At 40.4% G+C, this 14,083-nt stretch overlaps 1 protein-coding gene across 5 annotated transcripts in view; it reads right to left on the reverse strand.

Annotated features, from left to right (window-relative positions):
• Positions 1-511: 511 nt before the first annotated feature.
• Positions 512-14,083, reverse strand: part of Zdhhc20 (zDHHC palmitoyltransferase 20) — a 60,121-nt gene continuing 46,549 nt past the window's right edge. For 3 of the 5 annotated variants that reach the window (XM_087912126.1, XM_087912128.1, XM_087912129.1), the window contains 5 exons: positions 10,154-10,280; positions 7,419-7,508; positions 5,888-6,003; positions 4,952-5,028; positions 512-4,030 (listed from right to left, as the gene is read on the reverse strand). In XM_087912126.1, the coding sequence (XP_087768252.1) occupies positions 4,991-5,028; positions 5,888-6,003; positions 7,419-7,508; positions 10,154-10,280 (371 nt within the window). In that variant the 3' untranslated portion in view covers positions 512-4,030; positions 4,952-4,990. Of the gene's footprint in view, positions 4,031-4,951; positions 5,029-5,887; positions 6,004-6,351; positions 6,396-7,418; positions 7,509-10,153; positions 10,281-14,083 lie in introns of all 5 variants that reach the window. The other 2 variants (XR_015739447.1, XM_087912127.1) reach the window with 2 other exon arrangements.

The raw sequence follows: 14,083 nt of genomic DNA on the forward strand, positions 1-14,083 counted from the left end.
TATTACTCAGCAATTTAACAACTACAACTCAACTATTTTATACATCTCACAGGTATACAAGATCCTAAAGTGCTCTGTGAAACAAACTGTGTCCAGTTAAAAGCCTAATTAAACCTTTTAGGTTCTGAAGAAAACTAAAGTACAATGTAACGTGCTTCTCTTAGAAGCCAGCTGTTGTCAGAAATTACTAAGCTCTCTAAACCAGTGGTCCTCAACTGTGCGTGGGTCAGGACCCCTTTAGGGGTTCAAACATCAGATATCCTGAATCTCAGATATTTAAATTGCGATCTGTAACAGCAGCAAAATTATAGTTTTGAAAAATCATTTTATGGTTGGGGGTCACCACAACAAGAGGAACTGTGTTAGAGGGTTACAGCATTAGAAAGGTAGATGAACCACTGAATTAAATAAACAATACTTTAAACAGATTTTCTCACTGATCAAAATGAAATGATTTCCTCATTTGGCAAATATCACTTTATAATGAACAAAAACATTACAAAACAAGGCATACAGTATCTTTTCTGTTTATTAATAAAGTAATTATGATTGCTGAAAAAAAAGTTGAAAAATGCACACATATAATGTAGGTTAGGCCATCCAAAATACACAGCAAAGAGTCATGGTTGGGGTTCACACAAATGAGAAATAAATACAAGGCTAAACTACTTGATAGATAAAGACAACTAAGGTAGACTATATTAAGTATCACCTTAAATAGTACCCATCTTTTCTCTAACATGGGCATAGGCTTGTCTGTAATCCTGTACAAATGTAATAAACTAACAGCTTTCTGAGTCCCTTAATACAAATTTCATTCCTTGCTTTACGTAACCCAAGAAAATAACAGTGAAGTCATTAGAAAAATATGGACCTTTCTGAATATCTATTGTATTTTAAATTTAAAAATACAGCTTAGATCATATGAAATATGAATTTCAGATTTACATCTTATCTATACTTTTACATATGTTCTTATTAGTTTGACTGAAATGCAAAAATATGTCTTAATATCAGATTAGTTAAAAATACTTATCCATGGCTAGAAGTACTAGTTTGTAGAACGAGATGTAAGCTAGGCATATTTTTGAGTTACTGCCTTTCCCAAATACACAGGCTCTAACACTAAGCCTTTAATAGAGATTTGATTCAGAGAGAATGGGAGATCTCACGACTCATCTCAAGCATTCCTGTAAACAGTCCAAATTTGCTTTCCGTAAAGATTAAAATTCAAGTAAATACCATACATTTAAGCTAACCTGTTATGCTCATAACACATTGAATCATAACCACTATGTAAAAAGTTTTTAAAAAATCATTCTTATGTGAAGAGAAAACAACTTTGTAAACATGTTCATTTCAATAGCTGGTATACTGCGGCTGCTTTGGTTGGCACGGTGACAATGGTCAGGTGCCGCAGGTACTGAACGTCAGGTACCTCTGTACCTGGATAAACCAAGCCTCCTGTCTAATGTTTTTAATGGCAAGGGCAAGACCTGAAATTCAACTTCATTTTCTTCACAAATGTTCAAGTGTTTGAAATTTTGGCAAAGCTTAATTTTGACCTGGTCTCCCCAGCGGACAGCAGAGTCTATGCCAGTTGAAATCCTGAAGAGTCAGCCTTCCCTGACTCCCTGTCACTTGCTGCCTCTTATGAACGGCCACTGGTAGGTATGAACAGATTCAGCCTGAACCAGCGGCAGAAGACTTCCCTAGTATGCACAAGGCCCCGGGGTTTGATTCCCCAGCACTTTAAAAACAAAACAAAATACAACAACAAAAACCAGGTAAATATTTAGATCATGGCAAAATGCTGGCTATAGAGGCTATCAAAACCAAAAACTAAAAATAGTTTACTATGCTTAATAAACAAATGGTAGGAACTCAAGAAGATGATACCTCTACACAATAGTACATTAAAGGGGCAAATTGTGCCAGTGCATGCAAATCCCCTGATCTGAAAAGCGAACAGAAGGACCAGGATACTTCTGAAAGCAGCATGCCAACTACCACACTGAGGTTGTAGCTTTGGGTGGTGATCTCTCTCCTGGTCTCGTGAAGTGCAGGCTACTTCTGAACTCACCAGAAAGCTGAGTGTGAGCCTGACCTTCCTGCCTCAGGCTCCCAAGTGTTGAAACTGCCAGTGGTAAGCGGTAGCTTTCATCTCTTATTTATTCTGTTTTTTGAGAATCAAAATTGTTAACAATAAAGAGTTGAAACAAATTCTTGCTACATATTTTAAACCATGGTTTAAAGTTAACTTTAAGGGGAAGTTTCTTAAGATACAGAATTAGTGCAATCAATCAGAATCCAATCAATTCCCCAAATTGCAAAGCTGGAACAGCAGGTGTCTTGACTTGTGCAGGACTGGGAAAGCATAGCGCTACCTGTAGTATGTCTGGTACACAGAGGAGTCCAGAGGTAACTGGTGGGTAAATGAACTTCAACACTGGGGAATCCTGGGAGTCAGGATGCCCTCTCCTCCACAGCCCCTCTCTGTGCAGACACTGTGTGGCACTGATACCTGCACATCTGCGTGAGACTTCCCTCTGCTGGTCTACTGTGAGCCATCATTTTCAGGTTTGTTTCTCTGATAAACAGTATGAACCGAGAACAACATTTCTACACTGTCTTTCTATAGGACACTGCAATAGTCTCCTAATACAACTGTTCCTGTTAAAGTTGGCAGGTGACTGTCAGGGAGTCACACTTAAGACTTCACATATGAGTTGAGAGACTGAGAATTTAAAAAATAGTGTCTGTGTGCAGCACAGTCCACGTGAATGTCAGAGGGCATGTGGGGGCTGTTCTCTCTTCCAGCATGTGGCTGGTCTCAGGCTTAGGAGTAAGTGCCTTTATCCACTGAAACATTTCTTCAGCCCAAGACTGGGAACTGTTTTGTTTATTTCAGCGTCCTCTGAAGAGCACTTTCAGTCACTGTTTAAGCCACTGTAAGATGACTGGAAAAGACCACAGGAATTCTTAGACATCATCTAAACTGAATGTCTGTTCATTAACATTTTGTAGCTTACATACTTCTAGGGCTGAGAATTTCACTGTTTAAAATGTTCCTTTTACCACTCTTTTCTTTAGCTACTTCCACTTATTCATACTGTTAACCTCTGTAACCTACGTGCACCTCTGTGCTTCCATGCCAATATAAATTCCCCTGAAAATTCAACTTACAATAATTAATAAACAGAGAGCATCCAAAAGATTTTACTGCTATGTTTCCTTTGAGCCTTGGGCACACACGATACCACATAGTTGTATTAATGCTTCTTTTACTCCGCTCTTTGGATACGGTCCCTATGTAAACTAGGTAAGACTCAAATTCACAGCAATCTAGCCTCAGCCTCCTGAGTGCTGGGATTACAGGTGTGCCACTTGGCTTGTGTTATAGTGCTCCTAACTAAACCTTTGCTGAATTATATCAATGTCTTCAATGTTCTATATGATTATGTTTATTTATCTGAATCCTTCTGAGTGTTATTTCATAGCCAATAATAGAAAGTCTTTATTAAAATATTGAAAAGTATAAAACAGCAATTATAAATTAGTAAACATCTAATAAAAAAAGCAGTATTTTCTTTCCCTTATACAGCACAAGAATCAGTGATTTGGATATCATTTTTAGCCACCAACCATTTGCCCTAGACTTACTTCACCACTGAAGACAACTTTTTAGTTCTTTAGGGTAGATATTATGTAGATACTAAGAAATAACTCTATTGTTTAAACTCAGGTGTTAAAAAATACAAATGCCATGTTAACATGTGAGGATAGCATCTCAAGACAGGTGTTATTTCCAAAGGAAAATTAAGTCACTTTTGAGCTGCGAGGCAATGCTGCACAAATGGACACTAAAGATTAAGGCATCTTTCTGCTCTGGAGTGCTTCCGTGGATCCAGCAAACTGTACAAATGCTTCCTTTAAAAATATATCTTCTGTTACACTTCGACTATTTCACTCCATCGATCATTTTCTTGCAAATAAAACTGAAAATAGTCCAAAATGTGTTTTTATATACCTATAAAAACAGAAACAATTATTAGTTGGAAGCCAATTTTCCTATTTCCTTAGATATTTAGTAAAGCCCTTTGGACTAACAAGTTAGGAACCAAATTCTTGAATTCTACAGTAACCCAGACTTTTGTAAACAGTGGGGGAGGTACCACTGAGCTTTCAGTGCACTCAGAGCACCCTGCCTGCCGCGTGGACACCATCCAGGAGTCAGTCTCTTGCATCTGCATCCACACACTGCTAGAAACTCTAGCTGGGGTTTCTCTGACTACACGAGAAACACCATATGGCTGGAATGGCTAAGTGCCATAAATGCAGACCTTGCAGCTAGCTCTTCACAGTGTGGTCTATTTGGCTCAATAGAGGCTTGAAACCCCTGCATCAGGAGCCTGGATCACATGTTGTTCTAGTTCTTGAGCCCTGCCTAACTGCATAGGCTCCAAGTCCTCTGCAAAGACCTGACCTCATGATAAGCCTGGAGGGGAGGATGCAGGCGCTCCACTGGACCAGACCCCAGAGAAGATCCTCTGGAAAAATAAAAGTCGTCAGGAAAGAAAGTGGACTAGGCCATAGGTCTGAGACAATGCTTTGTTGTTGTGTCTTACAGAACTAACATTAACGAATGTGGAAGCCCTTTGTCTACCTTTAGTCAATCTTCACTTGATCAAACTTCAAAAGTGAGCACCCTTTGTTCATTAAACTAACTAGTAAGGCACTGTATTCAATTAGTTTCATTAATCTACCAGCAAACGGTTAGTAACACTGTGTTAGATAAGGAAACGAGATTCTGGCAGAATGCATATTCTAGTCGTAGGACACAACAGCTGGATTTGGGTGATGTAGTTGAAAAAAACTACAAACTGTTTTGAGATGAAATATGCAAATAAACTACATTTTGCTGAAGGAAATTACCTGTATAGCATCTTACCTTGCACTCATCAAATGGTTAGTTATGAACAAGTAGTACTCAATTTTCTATTGCCACTGTAACATGGTTATTTGTGCCTGTAAACATATAATTAATTATAAGACAAAAGAAGTATTAAGTTTCTGCTGAATGGAGATGTTAATTACATTAAAGTAAGTTATGTGAATATTAAAGGCTTAACGACAACAGTCTGCCTCTGTGCAGAAGGCAGGCAGGAGTGCAGCGCGTTAAGAGAATTTGTTAGGTTTTCTTATATTCACCTCGTGAACATGGCCACTGGGTTTAGATGTTAAGTAGCAGTAATTAAGAAGTGCATGAAACACACCTCTCCATTACCTTACCTAGGAGCTGAATAATCTTAAAGACCCTAAAGCCCTTCATTTATTTATGACATTTTTGATACAAATCTCACTCTATGGTCTAGGCTGGCCCCTAGTACTTCAGCTTCCAAGTACTAGCACACAAGGATGTGCTAGCGTGACTGGTAAGGGAAAAGAGGTCCAGACCAGTTCACAGGGACTTCCTGGACCCCCTATAATCACCAGGTCACTGACACTGGACTCAGGAAGCATCTGAGAAAGAACTGGGGCTAGAGATAATCGTAAATTGGTCAGACGGCACTGGAAACCTAGTTCTGATCAGAAATCCTCAGCAGCTGTTCTACACTGTATCTTAAAATATTTTCAGATTAGTCAACTTTCCATATCTGGGTGAAGAAACGTGTGGCTGGGAACAGTCCACCTGACCAGGAGCAGAGTGCAACTCAGTCACTACGCTGTGCCCTGAACTCAAGGACCCATCAACAGCACGGACATCTCATGTGGATGACATCTTAGCAGACGACCTTCTACACTCTATTACTGCAAATATCACTCCATTTTGGTTTTACTCAGTTTTGTTTATCTGGTGATTTTCATCTGAACCAGGTGAGATTACCTGATCTGGTGACTCCTTCTTCAGCTCCATTCTCTAGCCACTGAGATTCACTGTCCAACAAACGGTTTTTTGATTCACTAAGTGGTTTGATAGGAAAAGGTTGATTTGAGCCAATACTGAAAAAGGAGCAGACAATTCAGTGAATACTTTAATGCTCAATTAAGGATACTTAATAATTAATAAGCAGCAAATTAGTATTTCTTTTCTGAAATATGTGAGGGCAACTCATGAGATCTTAGCACTCTGAAAAGGCTATCTCCAAGAGAAAAATGCCCAATACCCCCACCCCCCAGTCAAACGGCTCTCTGGGCCCAAAGTGTGTATTCCAACACTGCCAAAGAAACCAGTTAGACTAAGAAACAGCTTCAGGGGCGGTGGGAAGGGGCTTTCAACACTTGTTAATCGGGAGCTGTGGTAGCATAAGGACAGGTGAGGAGCTACGTCTGTGGCTGTACAGAAGTTACCTGTCATCTCCCAGTTCTCTGCTTTCTACCACTGCAGTTTAGATCTAAGGGGAAAAAATGATTCAGTAATTTATCGTAGACTTATTTTTCTAACTAAGAGAACCAGGGAGGAAGGGAAAGGAGGAGGAAAGGAGGGAAAGGGAGAGAGATTGCCAAGTACTTCTTAGGGGCCAGACACTACGATGGGTGCTACACACTGTCTCCACCCTCTCGGGAACCCGGGGAAAGGAAGCAGACTTGCCTGAGTCACTTGTTAGAACGGCAGTGAACGCTAGAGCTGACGGGTCAAAGGCTTGCGGTGCAGTGTGAGGCCTGCCTGCTGACATCAACATGCTAGTTTCGAGCTTAATGTCCTTTTCACCTTTTATTTTTTACCAGACAGGCTTTCTCTGTAACAGCCCTGGCTGTCTCACTCTGCAGACCAGGCTGGCCTCAGACTAACAAAGATCTGCCGGCCCTTCTGCCTCCCAAGTGCTGGGGTTAAGGCATGCACTACCATGCCTGGGTACCTTTCTTTTTTTGTATGTGTGTTGACAGATACAAACTTATGAATCAGTTTTCTTGGTGTGTAATTATGTTAAGAAATTTCTTTTAAGATAAATAAGAAATTATTGGTACTTTCAAATTCTTATTAATTATCCTGGCACTGTAATTAAAACCTAATTAAGGGTTATTAGAATAATGACAGTGCCTTTAAAATTTTCTTTGAAAAAAATACAACTTAGCATAAGTCAATATAATCAAGTCTTGAAAGGGATTTTTCTCTCAAGAGGATGAAGACAGTGCACAGTTCCTGGCTTCCTAGGTCCCCAGACATAAAGCTGCATGTATCTGTCCTGTCCTAACTACCGACATGCTCTGCTACTCCCGCTGCTCAGTCTGCACGTAAAAAGTGTGGAAGAGCAGGACCTAACACACGCTGGTCCTCCATTAAAAAGAGAATGCAGATAGAATTTTTCTTTTTCTGTCTGTTTCTTGGAGTGTGACTGTTTGTGCGTCATTCACGTAGAACAGGCATCAGACTATTTTACAATGAATACTGAAAAACTTAGGAAGAAGGAACACACCTTCTGGCATATTCACTCTGATTGGCAACAGAAGCTTGTTCTGGATCCATTCCCACAAGGCGAGTTGGAAAGCTGCAGCCATCACCCAAGCTGTATGATGAGGAACAGCAATTATCTGATTTAATAACAATGGTCAAGTTTAACATTCCCTTTCCAGAGGCATGGTAGAACTAAATAACTAGAGCTTATCAAGTCAGACATCAAGTCTAAGTTTGGAAGCTCCTGCCTCCACTGCAGACAGTCTTTTCTCCTGTTATTCACACGTACTTAGAAACAACGTTGCCCACTTAGCCCTTAGTGCAGACAGCGTACCTGTCACCATCACCATCACTGGAAACATCACCCAAACTCAAACTGAAATTGCAATGTAAGTTCCATGAGCGTTCAACAGCTCTGTAAGAATAGCTGGTACTCCAGGGGCAGCTCAGTGCTGAGCTCACAGGTACTCCCTGTCTCAGGAACTGCAAAACCAATCAGCCAAAAAAAGAGCTGCTCGACACCTTGGTAAGAAGTACAGTATACCAGTGACCAAAAAGAAAAGCTCCCCTGCAAGCTTATGGTTGTACAAAGAACCCAGCATGTTCTGCTGTCCTCACACTCCTGGCCCATCAGAACTGTGTACAGCAGAGGCACTCACCTCTGGTCGAGACAGAGTGGAGGTACATTTAACATGTTGCCCTCAACAATCACAAACAGACAGTATAGGGCAGTGTAATACTCAAAAGAGTATCAGCAGGTGGTGTAGGAGGATCTTCTTTCTATGTGTTGCTTTCATTGGTCAAATAAAGAAACTGCCTTGGCCTTTTGATAGGGCAGAATTTAGATAGGAGGCGTAGACAGAACAGAATGCGGGGAGAAAGAAAGTAGAGTCAGGCAGATGCCATGGCTCTCCTCTCCAAGAAAGACACTGGTTAGACTCAAGCCGGTAAGCCACAGTCAAGTGGTGGTACAGATTATTAGAAATGGGTTGAATCAATATGTGAGAGTTAGCCAATAAGAGGCTAGAACTAATGGGCCAGGCAGTTAAATGAATACAGTTTCCATGTAATTATTTCGGGTGTAAACTAGCCAAGAGCTGGGTAACGAAAAGCAGCCAGCTCACCATTTACAACAAGCAGGGGGCAGGAGAGTAGGTAAGAGGCAGATAAGAACACTGTTGCTCTTGCAGAGGACCCAGGCTCCTTTCCTGGCACACACAGGGTGGTTCACAACCACCTGGATTCTAGTCTCAGGACATCTAGAGCCCACTTTTTGCCTTCCCTGACACCAGGCATACATGCAGCGCGCACACACACACACACACACACACACACACACACACACACACACACACACATGTAAAGGCAAAACTCTCATACACATATATTTTAGAAAATTCCTTTTTAAAGTATAACAAGCCCCAGACATCTGCTAAAGCCTAGGGATGGGGCAAATACAAGCAAAGCAGTCTCACTGAATAAAAGCAACAGAGAAGGAAGAAGCTTTGGAAAGCTGAAGATGGCCGAGAAATGGCTATAGAAATATGTGAGGACCTGTCACCACACCTTCTGACTGATACTAGCCTGCAAAGGCAAACTGAGAAAAAAACTGCTAGAAAGCTGACAGTGAACAAGGCCAAGCCCTGCAATATGGAACAGCCAGCAGGGAAAGCTCTCTCAATTGAGAGTCCACCTAAAGTAGAGGTAGACTTAGCCTTAAAGAAAATGCTACTCTTGATCCAACCTTGAAAGGCTTAAAACAAACCTCAAAAAGACTATTATGAAGCCTAAAAAACCTAACTGTGTCAAAACCAAACCTATCAGTTATAAAGAGAGACAATAAAATCTAGACTGTGGGCTATCTAGCACTCAAAACAAACATGTTTAATCGAAAGTTACTGACAATGAAAAATAACAGATAATATGAAAAGAATTAAGAAAAAACAACAGAAAACAAAGTGAAAATTAGCAACTTCAAAACTGCAATTATATAATAAGCATATCCATGAACTTGAAGACAAATGGGATATAATAAAGAAAGAAAAGTAAAACTTCAAAAGAAAGAACCAAATCTAACTTACAGAGCTGAGCAACACATCCTCAAATTACACCACCAGATGGGGCTTACCAGCAGACAAGACACCACAAAAGGTCAATACATTTGTAGCAATTAAACAAAAAAGAAAAAATTCAAAAGATGGGTGGGACGACACACAAAACCACCACAGCATTGGACGTTAAAACACAAAAACTTCTGGAGAGCCAGAAATGCTGGTGGGGAGAGGTTGGGAAGGGAATAGATAAGCGTCCCCCCCCCAAAAAAAAACCAACGAATAGGCTCTAACAAAATAACTAAAGATATATTTGATAAAAAGTATTCTGATCTGATGAGAACAGCCCACTCACAGAGCCAGGAAGTTCAAGGGCAGGCTAGTCTACACAGTAAGCTCTAGGCCAGTCAGGGCTACACAGTGAGACTCTTGTCTTTAAAAAGAGAAAGGGGGGGGGCACATCTAGCACTCCTGTGTCATAATCTATGAAAATATTTTTATGTTTTTAAAAGTTATTTTTATTTTGAAGAGCTTGAGTCATTTTTATTTTTCTACTTCTTATTCAAATGTGTAATCTTACTTTATTTTATGTATATTCAAGATATTTTGAATTTTCATTTTAAAGTCCTTTAAAAACAATCTCTGAATCTTAAGCTATTTAGCCAGAGGTAGAGGCTACCACTGATTCCTACATTCTGTAACTTACCTGGAAAATACTGGAACTAGCCAGTACTTCTTCTCATCACCAAAGACTTGTCTCCAATTTTTACTACATCCAAGAGAAAACCCGTTTCCATCTATTCCATAAGAAAACATAGGTGCGCGGAAAGACTCTTTAAAAAAAAAGGAAACAAACACAAATATGTATATACACATGAATAAATTTTACCTATTTAAAAATTATAGAGGGAATGGAAAACATTAATTTTCTTGCCTACGGCGATGACATGGACAGCTACGAAGATAACCGTCACAAAGGTAAAAGGGATGACAATCACCTGAGGTGAAGATGTCCTAATTATCCCGATCTGACTGTTATTAATGTGCACTAAAGTGTTACCTCAGCGTACACACAATCATTATGTCAACTAAACTCTACTTTAAAAAAGATAAATTTCAGACTTACTTGGAGACAGAGTATTTTTATTTCGACGCTCTAAAATGATAGGCCCAAATAATTATCTAATATTACTTTCATTTACTATTTTGAGACAGGGTTTCTCTGTGTAGCTCTGGCTGTCCTAGAACTCATCATGTAGGCCAGCCTTGCCTTGAACTTATACGGATCTGCCAGAGTCTGCCTGAGTGCTGGGAATAAAGGTGTGGACCACCACTGGCGGCTCTAGATATATAAGAATCTCAGAACAGCCTGTGTTACGGAAAATCCTATTAGAGAGACAGGGAGAGTGGACAATAAGATGCACTTTTAGAGGCTTTTCAGTTTCACACGATTAAAGTGTGACTGTGACAAAGATTGACCAACATCAAAGAGATGTAGACGAACTTCTCCATTTAAAATAATGGCTTCGGGTGGACACTGGAACTTGGTGAAATCTGGGTAGGTGAGTTAGGAAGATGGACAGAGGTGGCACAGCAGAATAAAGTACCCTCACAGGAAGAAACCACAAGCTGGCAGGAGCAGTGGAGAGCTAGCTGGAGCCCAGGGTGTGGGGCTGGGGCAGTAAAGGAAGTGGTATGTGAAGGCTACAGGGTTTTCAAAGCATGGCCACAGGCTCATCTGATTGGCTGAACTAGACTGTCCAAAATATCAGACCATATTACATAGGACTGGAATTAATGATATGCTCTGAAATTCTGTTTATCGATGTAATTTTGTAAATATATGTGCACATGATAAGTCATGATATAAAATGGTTTCACTGGTAAAAAAAAAATGTGGCAAAAATTATTTAAGGAGGACAGTAGGATGCCAAGAGGCACGGCCCATGGTCTGACCTGAACTGTGTTCAAGGGCGTCACTAGCTGATGGCACTACCTGAAGGCCGTGGAACCAAGGAAGCAGTAGGTCCCGGAGGGAAGGGTAATGTTCTTAAGAATTTAATGGGACCTTAAGGTGTCCTCTCTCTCCCTTGCCTGTTCCTTGGCTGCCACCGGGTCAGCAGCTTTCTGGCCCACATACTCCCTATCAGCACACATGGGTCCCCACAGCACATGGCACAGGAACACAGACAGAGACCTCTGGAAACACAGTGTAAAATCAAATCCTGATTCTGCTTCAAGTTGACCCAGCTGGGGTATACCATTGTTCTTTTACACACAGGGGCTCAACGCCACACAAAAGAAACAAGCTATGTGAGAAACAGATTCAAGTGTTCACATCCCATCTATGACAAGGTTGTTCCTTAGATCTAGGTGGTCAGAACCAGTTGGGAAAATTGACATACTACTACCACATTTATCATTATTGAAATGAATTCCTCAGTTTTACTATTTAATATGTAAAGGTGTTTTGCCTGAACGTATGTATGTATACCACATGTGTGCCTAGTGCTCAGAGGCTGGAGAAGGCACTGAGACCCCTGAAACCGGAGTTACAGACAGGTGTCAATTCTGGTTTTCTATATAAAATCTGTTTGTTTATTAAAGAGGTCTTTAGGACAGGACTCTGCAAACAGATCACGTTGTTGTCAGTTGTAGGGTAAGAACACTTCTCTAAAGAGAACTAACTACTTAACAGACACAGAGAATTTTATTTATATGGAAAAAGTAAATCATAATGGATCTGAAGTGCTTAACAGTGAAGGGTGAGCCAACAAGGAAAAAGAAAAACCCTTATACTGGAAGTCACATAATTCATATAACCCAATAATAAACAAGACCATGGGGCTGGAGAGATGGTTCTGTGGTTAAGAGCACTGCCTGCTCTTCCAGAGGACCTGAGTTCAATTTCCAGCAACTACATGATAGCTCACAACCATCTGTTATGAGATCTGGTGCCCTCTTCTGGCCTGTAGGCATACATGCAGAAAGAACACTTTATACATAATAAATAAATCTTAAAAAAATAACCAAGACCATATAAATCAAATATAGTAACTAAAATGTGTTCTCAAATCTCTTAATTTTTCTATATTAAAAGTTGTTTCCTTCCAGTTCTGTCAAACACACAGGCTTTGAATGGCATGTGAACTCTACTCGTAAGTATTAATTAACACAGTGGTGAGGCTGGCATGACAGCAGTTCAGTGTGAGCAGGGCCTCCAGAGTATCTTGCTAGGCACCCTTAAGCTGGTCTCACACTTGTAACCCTGCCTTAGCCCTTCTGACTGCTGGAAGAAAGGGCACACACCACAAAAACCAGTCCTTTGAATACCTTTGTTGTGGAATATTATTTTAAGGTGTGTTACATGTTTGTGCTGTGGAATATTTGTTTAACGATAAAAAGATATGTTACATTCTTTTATGTTACATTTGTTTGACTCTATGAAGCTGTATTACTTTGCCTGTCTAAAACACCTGATCGGTCTAATAAAGAGCTGAATGGCCAACAGCAAGGCAGGAGGAAGGATAGGAGGGGCTGGCAAGAAGAGAATAAATAGGAGGAGAGATCTGGGAGGAGAAGATGAAGGAACAAGAAAAGGAGGAGAGTCACCCAGCTACACAGCCAGCCATGGAGTAAGAAATAAAGGTATATAGAAATAATAATAATAATAATAATAATAATAATAATAATAATAAGCAAACCCCCAGAGGCCAAAGATAGATGGGCTAACTTAAAATCTAGCTAAAAACAAGCCAAGCTAAGGCCAGGCATTCATATGAAAGAAAAGGTCTCTATGTGTGATTTATTTGGGAGTTGGGTGGTGGCCCCCAAAAGAGCACACGGTGATATTTTGTTTGTGATCTAACAAATAAAGCTTGCCTGAAGATCAGCGTGCAGAGCTAAGCCACTAATTGGCCATACAGGCCAGGCAGTGGGGGCACACATCTTTAATCCCAGCACTCGGGAGGCAGAGGCAGACAGGATCTCTGTGAGTTCAAGGCCAACCTGTGCCACACAAGATTAATTCTGTTTAAAAGAGAAACAGAGCCAGGTGGTGGTGGTTCACACCTTTAATCCAGTAGTTGGGAGTCACAGGCCTTTAATCCCAGCACCAGGAAGGCTGGGCAGAGAGAGGAACGTAAGGTGGGAGGAGACAGGAGCTCATAAAAAGTCTCTCTAGTGACCGCTCCTTTGCTTCTCTGATCTTTTATCATTTATCCGATATCTGATTCTGGGTTTTTGTTATTAAGACCAATTAGAATTCACCCAACAAGAGCAAAAGAATAAAGAGTAGAAACAACCAACGACACATCTTAATTATTCCTCTATATTTGCTTCTGTTTTTTATGTTTATTTCTTTATGCATTTATCTACTTATTCAGTGTGTCTATATATCCACATTGCTAAACACATGTGGAGGTCAGAGGACAATCTGTGGGAGCTGGTTCTTTCTTTTTTCACTATGTGAGTTCAGGAGACTGAGCTCAGATCATCAGGCTTGGTAGCAAGTGCCCTTACCTACCGAGCCATCTTTCCAGGCTTGTATTTTCATTTTAAAAATTAGGAAGAAAAAGCTGATAACAATAATACTATGCACTAAATTTCACTGACAACTGACACAAAAATGAAAATA

This window comes from Myodes glareolus, chromosome 12 (assembly GCF_982192425.1).
Source record: "Myodes glareolus chromosome 12, mMyoGla1.1, whole genome shotgun sequence".
In the NCBI taxonomy this organism is placed as follows: Eukaryota; Metazoa; Chordata; class Mammalia; order Rodentia; family Cricetidae; genus Myodes; species Myodes glareolus.